This window comes from Suricata suricatta, chromosome 7 (genome assembly GCF_006229205.1).
Source record: "Suricata suricatta isolate VVHF042 chromosome 7, meerkat_22Aug2017_6uvM2_HiC, whole genome shotgun sequence".
NCBI lineage: Eukaryota > Metazoa > Chordata > Mammalia > Carnivora > Herpestidae > Suricata > Suricata suricatta.
Window position 1 is genome coordinate 5,353,787 of NC_043706.1, and position 27,484 is coordinate 5,381,270.

At 50.0% G+C, this 27,484-nt stretch overlaps 1 protein-coding gene across 1 annotated transcript; it reads right to left on the bottom strand.

Annotated features, from left to right (window-relative positions):
* Positions 1–76: 76 nt before the first annotated feature.
* Positions 77–27,482, bottom strand: ALDH5A1 (aldehyde dehydrogenase 5 family member A1; the record flags this gene model as incomplete). The annotated part of the gene is made up of 10 exons (XM_029944977.1): positions 77–3,449; positions 4,383–4,441; positions 7,248–7,417; positions 11,824–11,982; positions 14,218–14,361; positions 16,387–16,530; positions 20,983–21,099; positions 22,415–22,585; positions 23,895–23,978; positions 27,294–27,482. Coding segments are annotated over 10 exons (1,443 nt in total), but the record flags the coding sequence as incomplete, so codon positions are not given.
* Positions 27,483–27,484: the final 2 nt, after the last annotated feature.

Consider the following 27,484-nt stretch of genomic DNA (forward strand, 5'->3'; position numbering starts at 1 on the left):
ATATCCAGTATAAACTCAAAATGCACTGGCAAGGGGAAAAAAACACAACTAGAAACCCTAACACAGAAACAGGAAATTCTGTTAATGCAATATTTATTAATGACACAACACTGCATACATGATACTGGGACACGTACGCAATTATCAAAACCTATAAAAGTGAGTCATGTGCATATTTAAAAAGCAGAATGGCTCCACACTTCCCACTATGCTTATTTTACAAAATACAGCACGTGCACACACACACAATCACCACATCACTACTGCTCTAGTAAAATGCCATCTAACATACCTGTACGTGAATCATTAAAACCCCGGGCCCCAGTCTTCTGAGAAGGCAGTCATGTGGCATAACCTAAAGTTAGTAAGTTGTCACCAAAATAGATTTATTTGCATTGTGCTTCTGATCTCTATTTTCAGAGTCTTTCCTCAAGAATAAAGGAAAAAGGACACAACATGTGGCATAAAATCATGTTTGAAAGAGGTAAATATAACAGATTCAGGTAGACAGTTGTAATGAGAATCCTTGTCTAGCTGGGAAAAGTAAATTGAGAAGTTTTCTCTAGGCCAACAGACTCGTGTTATCTGGATAATTTAATCTGAGTCATGCAATAATTGCTGGCAAATTCTTGATGAGAACTTGGAGTGATGCCCAGAAAAATGCTTTTACACAGGTGTTCAATAAAATAAAATAATGCCCGGTAAGCGCAGGAAGGCCAGTCTCTCCCTCAGGCTCAGGATCTCTGGATCAGGGGAGGGCAGAGACTCTCTGTGAAGAGTCAGAGGAAATGACGTAGGCGTTGCAGGTCGCACTGGCTGTGTTGCCAGTACTTACTTCTGCTCACAAAGTGGCCATAGATCCAATGTGAAATGAATGGGCATGGCTGTGTTTCAATAAAGTTTTATTGATAGAATCTAAAATCTGAATTTCACATAGTTTTGTGTTGTGAAATATTATTCTTTTGATTTTTTTCCCCCCGATCACTTGGAAATACAAAAACCAGTCTTAGCTCTGGGCTGTACAGAATCGGGTCACAGGCCACATTTGGCTTGTGAGCTGCAGTTTGCCAACCCCTGGTCACACATGGTCACGTTATTGAAAAATAACCCCCAAAACATTCAATTAAAGACACTTCTCTTTCTTCCCACAACCAGAACAATTTTACTAAACAGCAACCTCTTTCCTTCCCAAATTATTTTAATTACAAAATTAAGCCGAGATCTTGCAATGGAATCTCTGAACCTCAGTTTATGCAGCCAGTGAGCCAAATATACCAGAAAACTCAGATCTGCCACCCAGCCGAGGGGCCCACTGGTTTGCAAAGTGTCATGTGTAACTTTGAATGTATTCTCAACACCTCCAAGCATTGGTGTTCTAACTTCTAACAAATAACGTGATAGCATTTTTTAACAGAAACAGATGGACACACCCAAATCCTAAATAATTAGAGGGTTCTATAAACCCAATATTATAAAAACTAAAGGTAGAAATAAGCTGTCAATATGCTGCGTATGTGATCTCCACAGGGCCTGGGTCAGGCAAGCACCGGGAGGCAGGTTTCAGCTCACTTCAGTGGGAGTTGGGATGCGGCTGGGGAGATGCGGGCTGAACACAAGGGAGCTCCGGGACCAGCGGTAAGTGCCTCCTGCGCATGGGCATTCCGCACTGTTGGGACTTATCCCCAGCTCCCGTGCTGCAGGGACAAATGCTAATTCCTGGGGGCCAGGGGTGGGGCGCAGTCGGGGTAGGAACCACTTTCTCCTTCCACCACCCAGAACACCCACAGATGTCGGTGGATTCCGTGCACAGAGAGAGTGGGAAGGGAAAGAGCTTCATCTCTGCCCAAGAACAGCCTTCCTTCTTTTTCTTCAGTGTATCCATATGCATGGGAGACGTGTCCAGAAAGGCCTAGAATTTTCTTTCAGAGGAATGGGAAGCGCTGGGTCATTTTTGTTTCAAACGATGAGCTATAAAAACTCTTACTGGATTAGATTAGAAGTGCCTGAAATTCAGGGCCTCACGCCTCTTCCACTAGGTGGACTGGCAGTTACGGAAATTCAGCTGCACTGTGGGGAGACTGCTTCTACTCTTTGGGGGTGAGCAGAGAAGGGGGGGGCCGGGGGCGACCACTGCTTCCCTCTGTCTTGGGTAGGAGCGCAGGTGGGCACCAGTCTTCCTCACCTTGGCAAAGCCAGAGCTGGACGCCAGGGGGTGGGGGTGGGGGCTCTGCTGCTACTGAGAATAATGGCCCCTTTACTTGCACTGGATTTTCTTCCTTTCTTTGCAAAAATTTGCAAAAAACAATTTGCAACTAAACTACCCCCAGGGAGGGACAGCCCACCAGGCCTTTGTGCACCTTCCCTTTCTCTGCTGTCTCTGCTGATCCCTGCTTTCCACTTGGGCTGGCTTCCTGAAGGGAACGAAACGGAATGGAAAGCAGATGGAAATGAGCACACAATCTTTAAGTAGTAAATTTAGGACGAGGAGGCCTTAACTGAAACAGTGGTCCAGGGGCGCCCAGCTGGCTTGTCAGTGGAGCACGTGACTCTTGATCTTGGGGTCGTGAGTTTGAGCCCCATACTGGGTGTAGAGACTACTGAAAAACAAAAAGAAAAATGTCCAGACAGAGAGAGGGGTGTTCCTTCTTTCCTCACAGAAACAGGCAATTCAGTGCTACTTCAGAAGTCTTAAAAATGATTGACTCCGTCTCTGTGGCAACTCCTAGAATACATGGCACATGTGTGTAGAGCTGACCCGGAGACTGCCAGGGACGGTGGGCCCACCTCTGCCCGGCCCGTCATCACGCTCAGGCGTCCTCCCTGTGGTCCCCTCTGGTCTGAGCTCGCAGTCCCAGGGAAATGGCAGGGTCCCTGCGCAGGCAGTGATGAGCCTCTGGGATGGGGCCCCAGGGCCAGCCTGCCTCGCGCTGCACCTGCCTCGTCTGCACCTGCTTCCTGCTGCACCTGGGCCTCCTGCACCCAGCTCCGGGGTGGAGTCCCAGGGCTCCTCTATACATGCAGCGCTGGTTCTTGGGGAGTCTGCACCCCAGGCACGTGGCTTCTGTTGGTCCCTAATTAGGTAAGGGGAGGGGTGGGACTCACCTCTGCTTAAGACTGAGTACTGGAGGAGTTTGGAAAAATTCCTAATTCCGATAACCTAGAAGTTCACCTAGAGTAATGGATGGCATGTCCCCGTATGTGTAGGTCAGCTTCCTTTTTTATTGTTTAAGGAACTGATGCGCCCTACAAGCCCCCGAAGCACACGTATTTGAGTTCCAGGTACTCGTCGATGCCGTACTTGGACCCCTCTCGCCCGAGGCCGGACTGCTTCACCCCGCCGAAAGGGCACTCCACAGAGGAGATCAGTCCCTCGTTCACGCCGACCATGCCCACTTCCAGCTGCTCCGCCACTCTCCAGATCTGGGCCGGGTCTTGAGAGTAAAAATAACCTGTCACGGGGACAAAGGACACACGCAGCATGTATAGTCACATCTAAAGCGGAGGATGCCACAGGTGAGTGTCTAGTCGTTTTTAGCGTCACCTTCCATCGCACCCATCACCAACCGTCCTTTCCAAACTGAACTCCCTTGGTCCCCTGTGCCCAGAATCTCTCCGCTCCCATCTCTGCCCGACATGGGTGACCCAGCGCAGGCTGCAGTCTCCTCTGCCCGCCTCCCGTCGGGAAGGGAGGGAAGGTCACTGAGCGCAGTGTCACAGGCACTCATGCACATGTCTTCTGTTAAGTCTGCGCAGACGGCTGGGGGAAGGGCCTCCAAGGTGTGCGTGGCCTTCCTCTGTGTCACGCCCTTCGCTTACCCCTGGAGGGGAAGCTTCTGTGGGGCAGTAGTGTATCTCTATGTCTTTGTACCTTCCTCTGCGCTTCTCTCACTGCAGAAGCTAAATGCAGATTTGCTGAGTGCATTTATGTGCATATGATGGTGTTGGCAATAGGGTGCGTCCTGTGGCCACCCTGACCATCTCCAAACTAAAAGGATGGTGGCCACTCAGGTCGTCTGCACGCATGGTCACTGCTACTTTCACCGTCCCTGCTGCACCCCTCCGTCTGGCTCAGGCTGCCAGGAGCCAGGCAGAATGGAGGAAGACAAGGAATTTCCAGGCATCAAGCCTCTGAGAATATGGGACTTTCGGGGTGCACGTCTCCACCCACAAGCTGCCCCCAGCTCTCACCAGGAGCTCCCAAATGCAGAAGGACCAGGCAGAAGGCTATGAACTTGCACAAACCCGCTTGTGCCCTGGAGAACAGCAAAACATATGTTCCAGTGGTGTTTCCAACTGGAAACCCAGGGTGATGTTTAAAAGGCCACTGCCAGCCTCCCCTCAAGTGGTTACGACCCCCTCCCGCAACGAGGAGGAGCACCCACCTGCCAGCCCGACGTCAGTCGCGTTAGCGATTGCCACAGCCTCCTCCTCCGTGTCGAACCTGCCAGAGTTAAAGGGGTGCTCAGCAAGGGCTGCAGGGGGAGGGCAAAGACAACAGCTCTCCTGTCTCCCGATTGGTTTCCTGAATCACGGTGCGGGGTAAGTCAGGAGTTCTGCAGAGACCCCAAGGCCGAGCACACACGCAAATACCGCCCCCTGCTCAACGCAACGGGTCTCTTCCCAGAGAACGAGAGGCAAGCAGGCGGCGGTAGGGAACGGCGGCGAACCTGGAACGTCAAACCAAATGCCTTCAAAAAGGATCACGGCTCTTGCTGCCTGCTGGGACTATGTAACAATCAGCACCAACTTTAGCAGGGCGCCTGGTGACTCAGTCGGTTAAGCATCCAACTTCAGCTCTGGTCACCATCTGGCAGTTCCTGAGTTCGAGCCCCGCATTGGGCTCTGTGCTGGCTGCTCAGAGCCTGGAGACTGCTTCAGATTCGGTGTCTCCCTCTCTCTCTGCCCCTTCCCAGTTGGCATGCGTGCTCTTTCTCTCTCTCACTCAAAAATACGTAAACGTAATAAAATGTTTAAAATTAAAAAATTAAGCAGCCAAACGTGGCAGAAAGCAAGCCGTTCCCAGGAAGCCGGGGCCAGGGCTCTGCGTGTACTCCTCCCTAGGACGAAGAACGGAGAAACCAAAGCCCCATGCGGCCCCTTCCAGCTTTATCGCTTTCTTTCCAGAACAAGATCTGAGAAGCATTCTTCTGGGGCAGAGGGCTCTGAGCACCCTGATTCTTAAATTCAGAGATTTCTCTGAAGGCAGCGGGCAGAGCTGGCTGGACCACCTGGGGCTCCTGTCTACACAAGAGGCTCTGGGGGAGGCCCAGGAGGATCACTTGTCCCACGGATGAACAGCTGTGTCTCCTAGGCTTGCCTGCTTGCAGACAGACGGCAAGCCATTCTGGTCGCCGGAGAACAGAACAGGGCTTGCCTGATGTCCCCTCCGCCCCCCTGCCCCTCAAAAACACAGCAATAGCATCACCGACAGAGCATCACCGGGAGTTTTCACGTTCCACTGTGCACTGTGAGCCCCGAGGGGAGGTGTGCTAAGACCAGAGCCCACTAGTGACAATCTCCTCTCGGACCGAACCACCACCAGAATGACATCAGGCACCGTGCAAGTGCTTTATGCACGTTATGTCATTCAAACCCTGTAACTGCTCTGCGAAGCAGGTCCTAGGTTCTATCCTTTCCCCACGCAGGGACCCTGGGGCTCAGAGAAGTCAGTCTGTCACATGTATGAAGCAGCAAAGCCTGAATCTATACCCAGTTCAATTCCAAAGGCTGCATTCCTAACCACTGCTTCCTTTCAACTCTGTGAAGACATCAAGTTGATGTTCTAGATAAAAAAAACTTGTTTTAAGACAGAGAAGATGAAAGTTCTTGGAGTGGTCCACTTCCCCAGTGGTGGGTTAATATGTAACGAAGCCGGGAGAGCAAATGGTAAGAGAGACCTCTGTCCTGGGCAAGATAGCTGGAGCTGTCCCAGGAGCCAGCTCTCCCTGGGAACTTGATGCTGGAGATACTGGAGGGGAGAGAGAAAGAGCGCGAGCGGGAGCGAGAGAGAGCGATCGAGCAGCTTAGCTCAGAAACCCTCCATGAGCAACTAACACTGAAAACACAAGACACTTCTGGAAGCCAAGAAGGTGGTTGGATCCTGAGGGGACCGTGGCTTCCCGGGGTGGGGAGAACTCGGGGCCCGCACGGAGGAGGGAGACAGGCCGCTCTGTGGAGCCTGTGAGAGGCGGTGCTGTGAATTCAGGCGCTGCTGCCCAAAGACCTGGCTCCTTGGACCGGTGCCACGTGGCAGGGCCCAGGCAGTGCTCGAGCCCAGCCTGGGGACTCACCTGTGACAAGCGTCAACAGCAGCATGGACCAGAGGCCTCTTCCCTCGAACCCCTTGTGACTCCAGAGGTCGCCACAAAAATACCCCAGGAAGCAAAAAATACCTGGGGCCTGGGCAATAGAGTCGAGACTGTATTTTAATACTAGAAGCTTCCCTCCTGAGGCTCAAATGTATCAGAAACAGCCCAGCAAAAGGTTGAAGCCTTTCTCTACATCCCCAAGGCAGATACTGCCAGTTGAGGCCTCTCAGAGGTGGAGGGGCTGGAGATGAATTCCCAGAGAAAACCACAGGACAGTGGTGGAGCTCGGAGATGGAGAAGGATAACAAACAGAATGACCTATGAGCCAGGAGGCGGTGACAGTGAGACAGAGTAAAATGCAGAGAAGGATAAGTGTCCACAGCAAAGGAGAGTGGGGAAGTGGGGAGGAACAAAGACCTGGAGCAAGTGTGACAGAGTGACTGCAGGAATGTGGTGGGACATCTCAGGAATGGACAGTTTAGCTGGCACACGGCGGGGGGGTGGGTCTCAGAAGGCATCAGGAGCAGATGGAGGAGGAGTGAAGAGGAGTGAGGGTGACGTAGACATGTCTCCGTCACAGACCTAGAAGGCCAGTCCAGAATGAACAGAGGGGAGAGAACTATCCGGAGAAACAATGACCAGTAACTTCCCAGGCCTAGACACACACCTTAGATCTTAAAGGAAGACATTAGGACCACAGCATGAAGACGCTCAGGACTGTCTCACCAGCAAAGCTTAAGAACGTCAAAGGCCGTGAGAAATCTTGATAGTCTCCAGAAAAGAAAAACTAGATCCTTTTCAAAGGAACAAGAGCCTGACACCAACTTTCTGCTGACACAGCACAGCCCTGCCTTCCAGCCCCAGGACCTTGAAACGGCACTTGAAGCACGTTCCTTTCCAGTGTCCCTCTTCCCTCATCTGCCCGCTGGGTGGTCTCACTTGATAACTGGTGCCAGAGGCCCAAACGTCTCCTCGTGAGAGCAGAGCATGTCCTGGGTGACATTGCTGAGCAGCGTGGGCTCAAAGAAGTTTTTTCCAAGTTGGTGTCGCTTCCCGCCCGTCACAACGGTGGCGCCTTTGGAAACTGCGTCATTCACATGTTTCTCTACCTGCATGAAGAAAAGAGGAGCCTGGGAGAGTGGCCTTGAAAATACGCTGGAGAAGACACAATTTCTGTGAAGACACAGAGGCAGGAAGAGGGTGTGTGGCATGTGTGGCGCTGCCTTCCCCAGCTCTTTGATTTTCCACCGTTAAATCCTTCCGTTTGTTGATGGGTCTAGTATGGCCTGATGTCCTCCTGGGATTTGTTCTTTGCATTTTTTTTTTTTTTTTAATTTTGAGAGGAGAAAGTGCAGGGGAGGGCAGAGAGAAACAGAGAGAGAGAGAGAGAGAGAGAGAGAGAGAGAGAGAGAGAGAGAGCGAGCGAGAGAGAGAATGAGAGAGAATCCCAAGTAGGCTCCAAGCTGCCAACACACAGCCCAACATGGGACTCAAACTCATGAACCATGAGATCATGACCTGAGTCCCCTGGGCGCCCCCTGTCCTCACACTCTCGAGGTGGCTCCAGGTTCCTGGGTGCCATGTTGTCCTCCTCAGTTTGATTTTGTTCTACCAAATACTCCTCAAGTGGTCATTTTGAAAAAGGTGCGCTGAAAATGATGTACATCTTGCATTTCCTGACACTGTGTGTCTCATGGTTTTTGTTTTTTGGTACAAAAAAGTGGTTTTATGAAAGCACAGGGACAGGGCCCATGGGCAGGAAGAGCGGTCTGCGTGTCTGATGTTTTTTCCCTTATGTTAGTTGGTGGTGGAATTGTCATTCCAAATTACTTTCCTTAAGAATGGTAAGCACATGTCTCTATTTCTAGTGTTGTTGAAAAGTCAGCTTCAAAAATAGTGCTTACTCCTTGGCGGGTAGCTTTTCCCCCATCTCTGGACACTTTTAGGATCTCCTTCTATGTTCCTGACCTTCCACTGTTTTAGCAGAATGTCTCTGGGCTTTCTGCTTTCATTCCATGTGGTTGGTAAAGTCTTTCCATCTGAAGAATCATTTTCCCCTGGCTCTGAGTTTTCATTTCTCATTTATTGGATAATGTTAATTCTTTCATGTCCGTTCTTTCTAGAGTTCTTATAGCTAAAATGGACAGGCCTCTCACCTCAGATTCTAATTTCTTTTCCACTTTCTGTCATATTTTTCATCTCTTTGTCTTTTTTAAAAAAAACTTTTATTTATTAAGTAATCTCTATACCCAATATGGGGCTCGAACTCATGAGCCCAAGATCAAGAGTCACATGCTCTACAGACTGAACCAGCCAGCTGCTTCTCATCTCTCTGTCTTTTGCTTTAAATTCTCCTTGGTTTTACCTTCCGTCTTCATCTACTGATGTTTTAGAAAGATTTGACCATCACGTGTTTAATTTCTAAAAACTCTTTTGTTCTTGCTGCCGCATATTCACAGAACCTGCTTTGGTTTTGTAGATGCTCTATCTCCTCAGAAATACATGGAGGATGCTCTGAGATTCTTGGAAAATTCCTTTCTGTTCCCAGACTCATCTGCTTCCTTGAGGGCCAGCTGTTCCTCTCATCACTGAGGGTTGGCCCCAAACGTGTCATGATTTCTGGTTGTTCACCTTCCTCATGAAGGACCGGGGACACGGTGGCCTTTACTGTTTCTAGTCTCTCCGCTAAACAAGGGGCACAACGGCAAGTTCAGGTTGATGCTGACTCACAGGCCTCACTAGGGACCACCCCTTCCCCCAGAGGGCGAAGGCACACCCACCTCCCCCTTGAAGCCGTAGCCCACCTCCTGCCCAGAGCAAACGCCTCGCTGTCCTGGTGATGGCTGTGAGGAGCGGTGGTGTAGGGACAGCCCAGAAAACTGTACGGAAGTTGGTGCCATGTTTCCCTTGCTCCCATTCCTACCCCAGCCACTTCTAGAAAGGTCCATTCTGGAAAAATAGCACCCACCTCCCCTACAGGCTTACCCTGGGAATGCCTTGTCTGCTTTGACTTTTCTGTTAGCACCATCCTTTCCTCCTTCCAGAAGTTCTCCACAACCGTTGGTCCCCAGAGTCCTCCCCTGTCCTGTTCTCGGCAGAATATTCCATGGGATTTCAGGAAAGGGAGATACGGGCTGGGGCACATTCTACCATGCAGACCACCCTTTGTAAGCCTCCACCCCCTACCGTGCTCTCAGAGTTCACTCTCTGGAACAAACCCCCATTAGCCGTAATGGCTTCCCTCCATGATTTATAGCTCGAAAACAAATTATATTTAACAAGGTCCGCCTCTTTGCCCTCAAAGAGAATATGCTCTGCCCTTTAATGGTCATATTTCATGTCATGTGCAGTTTACCCTGCCCTGGAACTTACCCTGTGACTGTGGCTAGACTAAAGCAGGCACAATGGGTTTTTGCAGACTAGGTGTTTTCTACTAAATTCTCTGAAAAAGAAATCCTTCACCTTCCTTGCTCAAAGTCTGGGACACAGCGCCCTCTAGAGGCCAATGGTTGCACCTTCACTTTGACAGCAACCCCAAAATCCCTTGGACATCTGTCTCCCAGGCTGGCAAATTTAACAATAGTGGGGGCACTTGAAAACCTATGGGTGCTGAGGCCCTGCTCACACCTCGCATCCTCAGGAAGGACTCTGCCATCTGCAGTTGTGAAGAGCACAGGGCGGGCTAAGAACCAGTGCTCTGGGCCTTGAACCACAGCTAGTTCAGACCCAAATTGTCTCCACTGGCAATCAAGGCACAGGGTCCAAAGTCACATCAAAAATGCAGGTGCTACCAATGCACACTTTAATGCACGTTCTCTATTAGGGCGACCCCAAGGCAGTAACTAGACGGTTATCAGAACTCTGCCAAACCTCAGTGCTTCCCTTGGCTCCCAGGGGGTGCGGCAACAGACATGGGTTCAGCGGATGTGACTTCACACTGGGTCTTGGTGCTTCCCAGCTGGGTGCTGACCTGGGTCTACCTTAATTGTGGTTTCATAGGTGACATCCAGGAGGCCGGCTACGCCACCCTTTGGGGCCACCTCTCCTTCCTTCTTCCCTACACATCAATCTCCAGCCTCCGTTTTCTGTCCAATTTAAATTATTCCAGGGAAATCCTTTCTATTAATAGAGACTTATCTCAGGAGCATATTGGATGTTCATATTACACGAAAGTTCCTTATAAGTAACTCTGAAAAGGGTAAGGTTTTTTATTTACTTAATTCCAGGGTAGTTAATATGGAACGTTCTAGTAGTTTCTGGTATACAATATAGTGATTCAACAGTTCCATACATCAGCCAGCGCTCATCACGACCTGTGTATTCCTAAATCCACATCACCTGTTTCACCCATCCTTTCCCCCCCCATCTGGTGACCATCAGTGTGTTCTCTGGTTAAAAGTCTGATTTTTCTTGTTTGTGTCATTTCTTCTTTGTTTTGTTGCTTAAATTCCACATATGTTTGAACTTGTATGGTATTTGTCTTTTTCCCACTGACTGACTTCACATCTAGACCCATCCATGTTGTTGCAAATGGCAAGATGTCATTCTTTTTTTTTTTAATGGCCGAGTAATGTGCCATTGTATATATGTAGTACATCTTCTTTCTTTAAAAGGATTACGTTTTAAAACAGGAGATTCTGTTTTAAATCTCTCACTCAGCTAGTGGTCCATCCAGACTGTGACTTTCTTTGAACAAACAGATCCTTCCTAAAAGCAGTCTCCCTCTCCTGGCATCTGTAAATCCTGGGTGCGGCTTCTGTTCTTCTGTATCTCCCTACCAGATGCTTTTGTCAAGGATTCTTGTGGAAGGGCATTTTGTTGTCAGTGGAAACCAGCATTTCAGCTGAAACACCCATGATTTCAAAAACAAAACCAGTCTTCCTTTCCTTTTAGCTGTTCAAAAAATTAAAGAACTTTTGTCTTTCAAGATCCTAATTCCTGAGGCAGCCAGGGATAGAATGGGCACCACTATCGGAGAAAATTTAGGGAGGGCAGTAGAAGTTCTAAAGTGATAGATCTCAGGGCGCCTGGGTGGCTTAGTCAGTTAAGTGTCCGAGTTTGGATCAAGTCATAATCTAATGGTTTGAGTTTGAGCCCCGCATTGGACTCTGTGCTGACAACTTGGGAGCCTCTGTCTCCCTCCCTTCCCCTCTCTCTCTGTGATTCTGTGATTCTCACTCTCTGATTCTGTCTCCGTCTCTCTCTGCCCCTCCCCAACATGTGCACGCACATGTTCTCTGTCTCTCTCTTTCAAAAGTAAACATTAAATATAAAGTGACAGAACTCACAAGCACTTGGTGTAATGATGGAGCCAGGAAATGACGGAGCCAGAAAAGCTAATAGCCAGATGATGCCACTTGATTCCTACAAATGGGCAGAAATTCACTTTTTTCCAATTTCTCCATTGTTTCCAAAACAGCTTTGCTGGGTACCTTACTAAAGTGTTTTTTGCTAGTTGAAGCTTTTGACATTGAAATCATGAAATTTACTTTAACAGAAAAGCAAATGAAGTTACCTTTTCTACTGCCTTCTCATCAATTAATGGGCCTTGAGTAGTTCTCTCCTCAAATCCATTACCCACATGCAGATTTGTTTTCATTGCCTCGGCAAACTTCTTCACAAAGGAATCGTGGATACCCCTTTGCACCAGGAAACGGTTTGAGCAAACACAAGTCTAGACAGAAGAAAAACAAAAAACAAACTCACAATACCACTTGTCAGAAGCTACCTACCCAACCAATAAATGTGTCACTGCTGCTATCAGATACTCTGAATATGAAAACAATTCCCCAGGTGGCTCTCGTCCTGTGTCCAGCCTGCCATGTTCCTCCCCATGTGGGTGGGCCCTGGAGACAAGTGCACACAGTGCTCCTTCTTCTCCAACCTCCTCCATAGCCACCTCACCTTGAGGTTAATTAAACAAATAAGCAAGTACAAACAGCTGTGCAAAAAAGAGAAAGCCACCTGACCCAAGTTTTTTCCAAAGGGTTAAGTAAGCCATTATGAAACAAATAGGGAAAGAAAAAAGGAGCATAAAAAAATGGTGACCCCATGAGAGATAGTGATGCTGCAGTGATAGAGCGGGAGCAGGAAGGAAGGCAGTCAAAGGCTGACTTCTACCCACTAGCTCAATAAACTGTTCAAGGGATTGACTGAATCTGACATTTTGAAAATGGCCACAAGACCATTCTTACATGGCAGCCTAAATTATTTTTTTCTAATTAGATCTAATATTTTAAAATTATAAAATACAACCATATTATAGGAATTACAGTTATCATAGATTTTCTTCTTGTATGTTTTTCTTGATCATATTTAATAGAAACTACATATATATATAATTATATACAGTGCATTTTTATTGGCTTAAGTCAACATACCTCAAAATTGTGGCTTTATAAGTATAATTCTGAAGGTTACACACATTAGCATTTTATGTTTCTAAAAGGAAACACAGATATTTCTAAAACAACCAATCCTACTTAAGGTTATATGAAAGGGGAAAAATTAATTACCAAAGGTCAACACAAGGATGTAAACTATTTGATACAGAGTATTATACATTTCACACCCCCCCCCCCACAGTATTACCTCTCAGGAGTTTTAATTCTGTCTCTGGAATGCATTTATTTATTTTATTAAAAAAATTTTTTTTCAATGTTTTATTGATTTTTGATACAGAAGAGACAGCGCATGAGAGGGGGAGGGTCAGAGAGAGAGGGAGACACAGAATCTGAAACAGGCTCCAGGCTCTGAGCTAGCTATCAGCACAGAGCCTGATGCGGGGCTCGAACCCACGAACGTGAGATCTGACCTGAGCCGAAGTCGGAGGCTTAACTGATTGAGCCACCCAGGCGCCCCTCTGGAATGCATTTAAAACCACTTACTGGAGTGCTTGGGTGGCCCAGTCCATTGAGCACCTAACTCTTGACTGCAGCTCAGGTCATGATCTCATGTATCATGAGATTGAGCCCCAAGTTGGCAGCATAGAGCCTGCTTGGATTCTCTCTCTCCCTCTCCTTCTCTCCGCTCCTCCCTTGCTCACATGAGTTTTCTCAAAATACATAAATAAACTTAAAAAATAAAAAACAAAACCACTTATTGATGGTACTCCGAGACAAAGTCCTTAAGGATATTTTGTAAGAAGCTAAGTTTCTGGCAACAGCTTGGAGAGAAACCAGGAGACAGGCTCTTGGTCCACAGTCCCAGCTCCTCAGCAGTATTGGGACTACGACCCAACGATGTAGGACTTTAAGTCAAACAATCTCTCCAGAGTTTCATTTCCTCGTCTATAAAATGCAAGGTGTCAGGTCACCTTGAAGGTCCATGCCAGATGTCATATTCCAAGACTTCCTGTGGAGGTGTGAACTCAGGCGGCCACAGTCCCAATGCGAGTGGGTCAACCTGGACACCCCCAGGGCACACTGGACTATGTGCCAATCAGGCCGCCTCTGTCTCAGGGATGGCGAGACCCAGGCTGCAGGGTTTTGAGGTTTTCAAGAACCATCTCAACATTTTCCTGCCTTCTTTTCCTTAAGACTACGGGCCTCAGACCCCAGCTGTTCAGGCTGTTTTGTGTCTGAGGAGATGACTTTACCTGTTCAGCAGAGAAAAGACCAGTGAGGGAAAACTGTAAAGATAATCAGATTCAAAAAGAAGGAAGAAGAAAATTTGATTAAAAAAAAAATCTGGTGTTCATGAAATCCCTTGAAGCAGGGATTACACCTTATTTCCCTTTGGACCTGTGAGCCTAGAACAGGCACTGGCAAAAAGAGGAACTTACGAAATATGTGCTGAAAGAGTAAAGAAAGAATGATGGAAGGAACCTACAGGTTTCCTCCCAGGAGATGAGCGAGGGTAAGATCTTTGTGAAACACATACACACCCTGGAAATCGCCGCAGGACTCACCTGTCCAGAGTTCCTAAATTTGGATGCCATGGCTCCCGCCACAGCCTGGTCCACGTCGGCGCTGTCGAACACGATAAACGGAGCGTGGCCGCCCAGCTCCATGGAGACCCTTTTCACGGAGCCGGCTGCGTGGTGCAGCAGTACCTGCAACAGAACACGGACTGCGTGAGCACCGGGCAGGGCCAGCCGCCCGGCCATCCACACCGGTGAGCCTTCGCTTCCGACAGCTGCCCAGCGGTCAAAAAGCCAGGCGTGTGGTCGTGTAAATGGGACGACAGTGTGCATAAGACAGGGAGGAAATAAGAACATCTATTTCTAGGGGTGCCTGCGGGGCTCACAGTTCATGGGATCGAGCCCTGCATCAGACTCTGTGCTCACAGCACAGAACCTGTTTGGGATTCTCTTTTTCCCTCTCTCTCTGCCCCTTTCCCACTCCTGTTCACATATTCCTTCTCACTCTCAAAAATAAATAACCTTAAAATTTGTTTAATGTTTTTTTTTAAATTTTATTTTTGAGAGACAGAGAGAGACAGCATGAGCAGGGGAGGGTCAGAGAGAGGGAGACACAGAATCCAAAATAGAGAGGGAGGCACAGAACCATGAGATCATGACCTGAGCCGAAGCCAGACGCTTAACTGACTGAGCCACCCAGGTGCCCCTAAGTAGCCTTAAAAAAAGACTGTATATCTATTTGATTAAGACACAGTAGGAAGGTAATAAGAAATAAAGAGTAGTTACTTAGAGAAGGGAGGGAGTCGGGGCCAGGAGAGAGCCTTCTGAACGTGAGCATGTTTAATCGTCTGGCTTCTTGAACCACGTAAGTGTATTACATATTAAAATATGTGCTGAGGCGCCTGGGGGGCTCAGTCGGTGAAGCGTCCAACTTCAGCTCAGGTTACGATCTCACAGTTCGTGAGTTCAAGCCCGGCATCGGGCTCTGTGCTGACAGCTCAGAGCCTGGGGCCTGCTTCAGATTCCGTGTCTCCCTCTCTCTCTGCCCCTCCCTTGCTCATGCTGTCTCTCTCTCAAAAATAAGCATTAAAAAAATAAAAAAATTTAAAAAATTGTGACAATTGGCTTAATCATAGAAAGTGTAGATAATAAAACCTCCCGGAATCTCACAACCCACAGCTTACCACTGATAAAATTTTGATCCAGAATTTGGCCACACAGGTTTGTGTATACATACTGTTTTTTGTTGTGAAGAAAATAGAATGTAGACTTAGACAGTTTTTAACCCTTTATCTTCCCAATTAACCACATATCTGGAACATCTTAACACGTTCATAGGACTTTATACTGTCTCCTTTAGTGTAACACTATAATATGAAGATTCTCTGATGTTACCACATGTTTCTAGAACATTCCTGTATTTTTTTTTTCTAATTGTTTATTTTTGGGAGAGCTCAAGCAGGGGAGGGGCGGGGGGGGGGCGGCAGCCAGAGGATCTGAAGCAGGCTCTGAGCTGATAGCAGCGAGTCTGATGTGGGGCTTGAATTCATAAACTGAGATCATGACCTGAGCTGAAGTCGGACACTCAACTGACTGAGGCCACCCAGGTGCCCCTAGAACATTTCTTTATTCTATCACATGGCTGTTCCATAAATTTATTTATTCAGCCCCCATCTGTTAGAAATTTAGGTTCCTAATTCCCTGCTATTAAAAATAACACCGCAATTATTCTTTTAGTGCAAATTTGTAGAACAATGCACAACCTTTTAAGTTAAAGCTTTTTAAAGAAACAGACAAAAAGACCTTTCTATTTCTGTAAGGACCTTTCTACTAAATGCAATTTTTGTTCAATTCCAAGACATCCATTCCAACATCAGTTGTGTGTTTCTGGAAACTTTAATTCTAGATCAGGAAGGAAACGTGCATCCCAGAACTGAGGAAATACAATGATGGCTTTTAACCGCTTCCAGTGGAACAAATCCTGGGAGCTCCAGCTGTGCCGCCCCTCAGGATCGTCAGAAGCCTGCATCAGGTCAGTGAGGGACACCATCCAAAACATCTCCAGAGTATGATCAGACGTTACTTTATGCAACAAACCTTTCAACAGCCGCTGCGAATGTTCCTTAAAAGGGTGATAACGATGAACTAGTATTTCACACTCTCTCCAGGGAAAATAGGAGAATGACATCCATTTTCTCTGAGACATAAGTCACGTACCTTTCCGGTAGCCGTTGAGCCAGTAAAGGAAATTTTGGACACTAGAGGATCAGTACAGAGAGCTTCCCCTACTTCCTTGGCCCTCGTCCTGGAGCAGGGAACGACGTTGTACACGCCGGGAGGAATCCCAGCCTGGTCCGCGAGCTGCACACGGCGGGGGCAGCAGCGACCCACCCGGAACACAGGGAGAGAGAAACAGATGTTTGGATCCAAACGTAGTGGAGAAAATACTAAGTTGCCCTTGGGGACAGAATAAGAATATATTTGGACCTGAAGTGAGATCCTTATTTGTGCTAAGGTGATATTTTATAGCCTGAGTTTTCATGCCACTTTCTGTTTAAAACAATAAACGAAAAATTAAAAAGTTTTGGGTTCATCTGTAGAAGACCAGCAGGGGGCAGGTCTCTCCACAGGTGACCTCCCGGTGCAGCAGGGAGGAAAGGGGGGGCATGCCTGGGTTGCACATCAGGAGGGACTGGAGTCGGCACGCTGACACCACCGCCTGGGCCCGGACCCCGCACTCTGTCCATGTGAACCCTACTGGCGTTAGCCATACCAGGAATTACGGTAACTTCTGGAATTATGATAACTTCTGAATATCATGAACAGTTGACACCGCACAAAGCTGACTGGGGGTTATGGGAAGCCGGTGGGAACAGCAGAGTGTCGCACCCTCTCTGACTCCCCTCATAAGCCCAGAGAAGGCAACGGCAAAGTACCCAAGACCACAAGATTGGACGTGGGTGCGCACAGGACGGCTGGTGTGCTGCCTCCCGTGCCGCTGTGCTCCCTGCAGATGTGACTGCCCAGGCGTCCACGTCAATGACGGCAGTGCGGGCGACCACGCGGCCACCCTGCCACTGCACTGACGGCGCTCTCCGCGGCGTCGTGGGAGATGCTTCTACGCTGACGGCCGGCTGGGAGCCTGGGCACCCTCGGGAGCCGCTGCGGACAGAAGCCGCATGCCGGGCGGGTCACGGAGGAGCCCAGGCGGCCCGCCGGTGCTCACGGGACCAGGCCAGGCCTGCCCAGGGCACCCGCTGTGACAGCGCCAGAGGCTGCGTGGGGGCCCTATGGGGAACAGCCTGGGAGCCCTGTGATACGGGAGAGAAGGCCGGTTACCGCGGGGAAAGGAGTGCAGGCGGGAAAGCTCGGAGCGAAAAAAGGTGCTCACGGAGTTGGAGAGGCAGGCCTCCTTTTAAACGTTTAGGAAAACTAGGGGCGCCTGGAGGGGCTCGGTCGGTTAAGCATCCTTCAGCTCCGGTCATCATCTCACAGTCCGTGGGTTCAAGCCCTGCACCAGACTCTGCTGACTGTGCAGAGTCTGCTTGGGAGCCTCTCTTCCCCTCCCCCACTACGCCCCCGCCTCTCTCTGCCCCCACACCAAAGAATAAACTTAAGAAAAATAAAAGTTTAGGAAAACTTCATGTAAAAATAAATGCTCAGCAAAATATGCAAGTCAAATCCCAGAAAAGGCTATTAAAAAAAAAGGAGCAGGAGGCATCCTCTTCAACAACTTCAATAAGAGCATTCCAGAAAGACATGCCCACAAGCAGATCAAAACCGTAATTTTCTATGAAGATAAAAAATTTTTTTAAATTATAACAAGATACACAACAACAACATGAGTTAAAATGAGAGACATTTTGGAAATGAGGTAAGGGAACACAGTAAAGAATTAGAAATACAAGGAAAAACTAATTTTAGAAATGAAAAGCAAACCAGAAGGAACTCAAGAACAACCTAATAGATAATCCCTTTATGGAAGACAGAAGGTGTTGAAGATATTATTATAAATTTCTTTTTAATGTTTATTTTTGTGTGTGAGAGAAAACGAGTGGGGATGGGCAGAGAGAGAGAGGGAGACAGAATCTGAAGCAGGCCCCAGGCTCTGAGCTGTCAGCACAGAGCCAAATGTGGGGCTCGAACCCACAAACCACAAGATTGTGACTTGAGCCAAAGTCAGATGCTCAACCGACTGAACCACCGAGGAGCCCCAAGAAGAAGATATTCTTAAAGATTAGAGAAACGATGTCTCTCTCTCCCTCTCTGCCCTCCCTTACTCATGCATGCACTCTCTCTCTCTCAAAATAAATGAGTAAATTTAGAAGATTACAGAGACAATGAAAAAGGGTACAAGAGAATGACAAAAAAGACTGACCATGTGGGTGACAGGAGTTCCTGGAGACATCAACCAACCAAGGGTGAAGGACAAACTCTGAAAATCGCCCAGGAAGGAAGCTCTCAGAGTTCTGTGTAATCACCCAGGAGCCGATGCCAGGAGGCATCTTCGACCAAAAATGGGAAAGCCTGAACTTCATGAGGACAATACTTGCAAGGGATCAAAACTCCTCAAATACCTTAAAATCCATGGTACTTAAAAAAAAAAACAAAACAAAACAGACGACTTGGTGGCCTTCAGCTGATGGTGGGGATGAAGAGCTTATTACTTCAAGATGCTGGTGAACAGAAAGAAGGGATCAGGCATGCACGCTGCCCTCTTCTATGTGAATTTACCACTGGGTTACGGAGCAGCAGAGAGCGAGAGGGTGTGTCACAGAAGTGCTCCAGTGTATAAATGAAATAGACAGGGAGGAATTCAGGGGCTTGCGGCTGGCTCAGTCCAAGGGAGCGTGTGACTCTTGATTTCCCGGTTAGGAGTTTGAGCCCCATGGTAAGTGTGGAGATTACTAAAATTAAAAAAAAAATGAAAGAATTCAGAGATCACCATTTCTGTAACTCGTAACGAGTTAACACACTGGGCGGCACTGATCAGCACCCTGCCCCACACTCAATGTCAAGAGAACAGAGATGCTGTGTGTCCTGACGGACACAAGGAGACCGAACCCAAGTCTGACAGGGCGTCTGGGCGAAGTTTGTAAAGGTTTTTAAACATGTGGTCCTGAGCCTTTCCCATCAACACAGATGTGTGTTTCTGAATAAATTCCGTAGGCAGGACAGATCTACTAGCTGTGGATCAGAACTGACCCCAAACACCATAATTTGTAGGAAGCACACCATTAACTATTCCTTAGCCTGAGGTACACACATTGTGCAGATTTAAGGATTATTTCAAGGAAAACTGTTAACAGCTTATCTAGAAAAATGTTTCCCATTGGCCTCTGAGATAAGGTGCCTTTGGCGGGGGATGCCCTTAGAGGATGGGAACTTCTGGTCCCTGGGTCTGGAGTCCCAGCAGGTGTGGGGGCCTCGAATGGCAAACTCGGCCTTTGGGAAGCTCCTCCCTCTGACCACAGGGCAAGAGACAGCAGCACAGGGACCGGGGAGGAGGAGTCCTGGCCCGGGAGGGATGGGGGTGAGGGGGCCAGAACCTGACCGCCACGCTCACAAGTGGCTCTACCCCCGTGGGAGCCCGGCCTCCCACAGGCACGTCCCCAGTGCCTCCCGGATCCAGGCGATGTCCCAGGCTCCGGCAAGCGCCCATCTCCCCATCTCCACTTCCATCCCGGGGTGAGGGAGACACAGGCCACCGGCTGTGTCTGGAGGACGGTGTCTCAGGGAAGGAGAACATAGCAGAGAAGGGGGTCAGGAGTGCGACGCTGACTCTCCAATGGGGTGGCTGGCAAACCTCCCTGGGAAGGTGGCACTCGAGCAACACCTGAAGCAGCAAGTCGTGGGCGTGCCTGGGGAAGAACCTTACGGAAGGAGGAAAAGCAGGTATAGAGAGAGTTGAGTTGGGGTGAGCCCAGTGTGGTCTCAGGCACAGCAGTGACTGCAGTGGCTGGAGCAGGGGGATGGGGCTCCAAGGTGACAGGGAAGGTACCGGCGGTGGGGGAGGGGACTAAGGTTCTAGGCCCAGGAGGCCACTGTAGGGGCGGTGCTTCCCTCTGAGTGACACGAGAAGCCACAGGAGGGTTTTAAACAGACGAATGGCGAGATCTGACAGAATGTTGAGAGAAGGGAGAGGGAAGTACCAGGTTCCCTAGATGTGAGAAATGCCCACAGTTCAGGCGTGTGCCTGCCTGCTTAATACAAGTGATGGACAGATACCATCTTTTAACCTTTTTAAAAAATGTTTATTTATTTATTTTTGAGAGAGAGAGAGAGAGCAAACAGGGGAGAGCAGAGAAGGAGGAGGACAGGAGACAGAATCCCAAGCAGGCTCCAAGCTGCCAACACACAGCCTGATCTGGGGCCCGAACTCATGAATAGAGAGATCATGACCTGGGCCAGAATCAAGAGCCCGATGCTTGACCGACCAAGCCACCCAAGTGCCCCCTACCCTTTCTGTAAAAGTTTATTTACTTTCAGAGAGAGAGCATAAGTGGAGAAGAAGAGAGTGTGAGAATCCCAAGCAGGCTCCGTACGGTAAGCGCAGAGCCCGATGCGGGGCACGAACCCATGAGCCATAAGATCATGACCCGAGCTGAAACCAAGAGCCGGATACTTAACCGACTGAGCCACCGGGGCACCCAGACAGACACCATCTTTAGCGCAGCCTACAACATACGCTGTGTATAGATGTCAGAAAGTTCCTCTCCGTTGTTTTTTCTCAAACGTCGGACTTAAACAAACCGCTAGTCAGTTAAAACCCAACAGCATCCAGCATGAGATGCGGCTGAAGGGGAGGCTCACCTCGGCCAGGGCCAGGGCGGAGAAGGGCGTGTGCTCGGCAGGTTTCACCACCACAGTACAGCCGGCGGCCAGGGCGGCCCCCACCTTCCGGGTGATCATGGCACTGGGGAAATTCCACTGGGGACAGAAGCGTAGAGGGGAGACGTGAGACGCTGGACCGCCCGGCATCCACAGGCAGGCAGGTCAGCAAGTCAGTCAACCGATGTCCTGGTACATGCCGACTCTCGAAGCAGGTCTCTCAGCTCATCTAGAGCCACCTTGCTGTGGCTCCTCCTGCACTGGTGAGCTCTCAGAGTACCTGACAGCTGTCTCCCCAGGGCATTCTGGGCATGAAGGCCACGACTGGGAACATTTTCAGAACGTAAAGCAGTACAAGAGGATCCACACCAGCATGTGGCAAAGTATTTCTGTAAAGGGCCAGGTCATTAAGAATTTAGGCTCTGTGGGATGTACTGCGTGGTCCTAAGGTGGAGGCTGCCACAGACCGAATGTGCAGGGATGGGTGTGGCTATGTCCCAATAAAACTTTATTCACAAATACAGGGGTAGCCTGACCCTCTAGGAGAAAACATTAGCAAAGGCGATTTTCCAAATGGCAGGTGATTTGTTATTCTTTCTCTCTTTATAGATCGATGCTTGTAGACCTCTCCCTATTTTAACAGTATTTTATTTTGACAAATCCTTGCCTAGCGCTTTTTCTGTGCCAGGCACTGTTCTAAGCACGTTTCAATTATAATTAAATCCTTATCACAGCCCACTGAGGTCAGTATTCTTATACTGGGGAATAATGAGGACATCAGTCGGGGGAAATTCAGACAGAGCAGTTAAGTAACTTGCCCAAGGTCACACAGCTAGCTTGTGGACATCTAGTTCTGAGTTCCACAGCGTCAGTCTAGGCAGTGAGGAGGGGGCCTCTGCTGACCCAGGAAAGAAAGCAGTCTCGCTCTAGATGAGCTGAGAGACCTTGCAGACAGCAGGCTCCCAAAAAGCTGTTGCCCACAGAGGGCTGGGTGCCCCACCAGTGTGTTGCAACTCTGCCCAGGCACACACAGCTCTTTCACCTCTGGCCTGGCCCACTGCACCAAGCACTTTCCTGGTGATGACAACCATAAATTCAGCATAAAAATTTCCCCAAACCACGGCATGTTCAATGTGTCACAGATCTTTTCAGACGTGCTAGAGGGGCCATGTCAGAAAAGCCGCTGGGTCCTGCCGTGGCCACCCCCCCAACACCCACCACAGGCGTTAGAAACAGGCCATCCCAGCTGCCACCCCACACCGGGAATCAGGCCTCTGGGTGCAGCAAAGGAATCAGGAAGCAAGGGCAGGTGACAGCCCGCCTCGGGAGCACACACCTCTCCGAGGAAGAGCGAGCTGTCCCACAGGCTGCATCTCCTACCCCAGGACCCTGCCCATTATGTCCGTCCACTTACCGGCGTGATGACTGCGGCCACCCCGAGGGGCTGCTTGAGGACCAGCGCCCGCCTCTCCTTTGCGGGGGTGTAGATGACGTCTCCATAGACGCGGCGGGCCTCCTCTGAAAACCACTCTAAGAAAAGGGCGGAATAGATGATTTCCCCCTGCGCCTCCTTCAGTGGCTTCCCCTGGATCGGATCGGAAAAGGACACATTCAGGGGCGCCTGGGGGGCAAGGTCGGTTAAGTGTCCAACTCCTGATCTCAACTCAGGTCATGACCTCGGGGGATCGCAGGTTGGAGCCCCGCGTCGGAGCTGTGCTGACACCATGGAGCCTGCTTGGGATTCTGGGTCTCCTCTGTGCCCCCCACCCCCACTCGTGCCCTCTCAGAATAAACAGACTTAAAAAAAGCTGAAAAGAAAAGGACACAAGACCTTCTAGGCAGGGCATACGGCAGAGAAGTGTCCTGCCTGTCACAAAACCCATGTGGTTACTGAGAAATTCGTGACCCCAGCAGGAGTCTTTGAGAGCAGACACAAGTGGGGACAGAAGCCCACCGAAACCGCAGCACTGTCTGCATCCCTGACAGTGACCAGTGCGTCTTAGGGCCTCATCCTTTTTCCTCCTCCTAACGTCTTCCCGAGGTGTGACCCTGGCGAAACCTAATTGTTACAGCTGCGGAGAAACCACAGGCACGTTTCCAACGTACGGAAACAACATGAAAAAAAATCAACGGTACCAATCACACGGAGACAACTGGGAACGGTGAGAAAGCATCACTCATATAGCTTCCCTCAAAACCTGTTTCTCACTTATTATGAGTATCACTATTTCCCACCTCCCCCCACCTTCCATACAGTTTGTTCTCTGTATTTAAGAGCCTCTTTTTGTCTTTTTTTCTCCTTTGTTCGTTTGTTCTGTTTCTTGAATTCCACATAGGAGGAAATCATAAAATCTATCAGTCATTCCCGGACTGATTTATTTCACTTATTTCACTTCGTGTAATACTTTCTAGTTCCATCCACGTTTCTTTCTGTTACTCAAGAGTGGAACATACAAATGGCTCTAGCAAAGAGGAGGGCCTGGCTTCATTAGTAACACCCGATGCCGGGCACAAGCATTAGTTGGTATCTATGAGGGGCACCTGGGTGGCTCAGTCAGTTGAGTGTCGGACTTGGGCTCAGGTCATGATCTTGAGGTTCGTGAGTTTGAGCCCCGCGTCGGGCTCTGCGCTGACAGCTCAGAGCCTGGAGCCTGCTTCGGATTCTGTGTCCCTCTCTCTCTGTACTCCCTCCCCCCCCTCCATCTCAAAAATGAATAAACATTAAAAATTAAAAAAAATAAACATTAAAAAAAGGATTAGTGTCTGATCATTAGGCACAGAATTCCCATTTTCCTTAGCTGCAGAACAGCCCTGGAGTTAGAGGCTTGCCCAAGCTTTCGCCTGAGAATTCCAGGACATTTTCTTAGGGTAGCAAGTTAGGACCTTGAACTTACACTTTCAGCTGTAATTATCCTGGCAAGGTCATCCTTATTTTGTATCATTAAGTCGTACCATTTTCGAAGTAATGAACTCCTCTCCTAGGAAGCAAATAAAGAAGAGCAATAATCATACAAAATAACCTTTGATGTCCTCAAATGGTTGCTGTGTGGTCTCACTCTTGGGGAGACACACCTTGACCCTCCTTTTTTTTTTAATTGAGCCATAATCCACCTAAAATGTTATGTTAGTTTCAGGTGTACAGACCTCTCTTTGATAAGTACTAAAATTCCATTTCTAGTTGCAGGTAAAGGCGAATGCTGAGTCATAAATTGTAAAAGAGAAAAAAAAAGCTGTGGAAGAGTGCAAATATGAATGATTTCATCGCCCAAAGGCATGGTTTCCTGCCGGCCGTGTTCTACCTCGTAGGAATCTGGCGAATACAAGCCAGTGCTTACTCTGGTGAGAGACAAAAGACTATATTCTCGGGGGCCTGGCTTGGAGAAAGCAATCAAATATCTGTTTGCTCACATAAAGTACACACTCAGCCTGAGAGAGAACCAGAGAACAGGAAAGAGTGTGAGAAGTGCGGGAACACAAAGCAGATTCTGCTGACTGGCAGAAAACACAATGTCGGGGCTGAACCCCGGAGACCAGGGGAGGCGATGAACCACCCTCAATATGCACAGCCTGTGTTACGGGCCGATGGGGGTCTGCCTAAAACAGACATGTGCCAGGGGCGCCTGGGTGGCTCAATCGGTTGAGCGTCCAACTTTGGCTCCAGTCATGGTCTCATGGTTCATGAGTTTGAGACCCGCGTTGGGCTCTGTGCTGACAGTTCAGAGCCTGGAGTCTGCTTTGGATTGTGTGTCTCCCTCTCTGCCCCTTGCTTGCTTGCAGTATTTCTTTCTCTCTCAAAAAGAAACATTAAAAAATTAAAAAAAAAAAAAAAAGGAACCAGGCTTGACGTTGGGTTTCCAGCCCGCAGAACCGAACTGAGTCGATCTGTTTCCATTGTTTGCACCATTACGCTTCGGGGCAGCTCCCAGAAACTACCACAGCCTTTGTGAGGAGCTGTGTGAGTGTGCGGGGCTCCAACAGGGAGGCACGTGGGGCTCAAGTCCCATCTCCCCCCGAGCAGGGGTGAGTGGTGGATGGTGGACTCTGAGCCTCTCACAGCCAGGTTCCCCATCCATAACAAGGATCAAGTGTCTACCCCACATTGGAAGGACTAGATAAAGCACCTGTTAAGCACCAAGAACAGTATTCACATGGGGCAGGCACCGTAACGGCCCTCAGATGGCCTCATCCTAATCATTGAGGCCTGTCCTGTGAACATGGCGAAAGAGTTTGCAGCTGTGACACGTTAAGGATCTTGAGGTGAGGAGGGTAGCCTGCATTTCCCAGGTGGGCCCAATGTAATCCAAGGGTCACTATAAGAGAGGCAGGAAGGTCAGAGGCTGCGTGGTACCAGAAGCAGAGACTGGAGCGTTGTGGGCGGCCTCAAGAAGCCAGGAAAGGCGAGGAAACCCCTCGAGCTTCCAGAAGGAATGCAGCCCTGGCCACCCATTTTGGACATCTGACCTCCAGAACAGTAAGGTAGTGCATTTGTGTTGTTGTTTCAAGTCTTGATGTTTGTGGTAATTTGTTACAGCAGCCACCGGAAACCTCCGTGCTGGCTTGTGTAGGCGATCTGTAGGTCTCCAGCTCCCTTTTCCCTCAGTTTCCCCAGGAGTTCACATGGTGGAAAACAAGAGGTCCTACACCTCAGGAAAAGAAAGCCGTGAGGCAAGGCAAAAAACGAACAGGAAATGCGAGACCTGTGCTACTGAGAGAAAGGCGCATAGTGAGGTTGTGAGCTCCGCAGAAGCGACAGGTGAACTCGACCTCAGCCACGGGTGGGTGGGACGTGAATGGGCCTAGGGAAGGAGGTAGAAAACGGCAGGGGCCAGGGTGGATGGACGGCACAGACCTGGGGACATGGAGGGTCCCAGGGGCCATACAAGCCGCACTGGAGCCCCGCTCTCCTCTCCGCGGAGGTGGGCCTGTCTCCCTAGGGGAAAGCGGAGCCCCTGCTTGTCAGACAGACGCTCCGAGATCTTTTCAAGAAGGAACGTTCTCCGAGAAGACCCGAGCTCTTTCCTGGAGGACAAGCGGATGCCACGATCACGTTCAAGGGCACTGACGTCAGGTGGGTGATGTGAAGAGAGGGGACCAGTCAGTGAGAGGTCTGGCACCAGCCCTGGGCTCCAAACAACCACTGAGGCAGAGACGGGGCTGGAAGAGCGTCTGAGATATCTGGAACACCACCGGGTCTCAGCTGGTGGTCACTCCTTCCTGCCTATTCTGGCCAGAAACCCTGGGGTCCTGGCCCACCCCTCTCTCACACCCTGTCACTACCAGGGACTCTAGTTACCTGCATGTTCACAGCAGACCCTTCCACAGACTGCCCTGGTTCAAGCCTCCGTCACTGCCAGCAGCCCTCTAACGGGCCTCTGCCGCGGCCACCGCTCCTCCCTCCCCTATCCTCGGGGCTGTGCCCAGGGTACCCTTTCCAAATGCAAACCCGGTCGCTGCTCTGCTTGAAACCCTGGGACGGTGTGGCACCTCCCTCAAGGTAAAACCCGGTCCACATTCCCCACTGGATCCAGCTCACCCTCCCACGTGTCTCTCCGGCCTCCAGAGGGCCCCCCTCACCCCCCCACCACTTGCTGTTCTACAAATGGGTTAGGCATGCTCCTGACTCGAATTCCCTCCCCCTGCTTTAATGGTTGCAGCCCCTGTCCTCAGTGAGGCTACCCTGATGGGTGCGCTGACTTGTGTACCGGCCGTCCCCCCAGTATCTCAGAACAGGGTTTTGAAAGAGGTTATCAAGGCTCAGTGAGGTCCCTACAGGTGGGTCTTCGCCCAACACGACTGGGGTCTTTACTGAAAGAAGGTAAAGACACCAACAGGTAGAGAGGGAAGGTCGTGTGAAGACGACCCATTACCCCCCCCCCCCCGCCCCGGTCCCCCCAGCCCAGGAGATGCCCCCTAACGCAGGGCCCCCCATGCTGGCGGAAACCTGGAGACTGGTCCTGCACAAAGCTGACCACCCAAGCCCGGCCACCTGCGCTCACCTCCCGGCCCCCGGCCACGGTCAGGCCCCAGTACCTGCTCCCCCTACCTCTGCTCGCTGCTAATTTCACGGTACTCGCCCGGCTTCTGCGTCCCGGACTGGACGTTTCCAGAGGCTGGAGGGTGGCGCCCCTTCCCCAGCCCCCGGCGCCGTGGTCGGGACCACGCCGACGCTCCCAACGTCCCCGTGGCTCCCCACTGCTCTCGTTCGTACGACTCTCTGCCCGGCGAATCGGGGAGGAGGGAGCGACGCGGCCGCTTTCTCTGTGGGGCAAGCCCGGGCCCCCGAGCGTGCTCACCTTGGCCGAGACGTCCCTCCAGCTGCGGAAGGCCTCGTAGGCGGCGCGCACCGCGGCGCGGGTCTCGGAAACCCCGAAGTCGGCCACCAAGCCCAGCTCGGCGCCACTGGCCGGGTCGTGCACTGGGAAGGCGGCGGCGGCCGGGAGCCAGCGGCCGCCCACGAAGCCGTCGGTGCGCAGCAGCGCCGCGG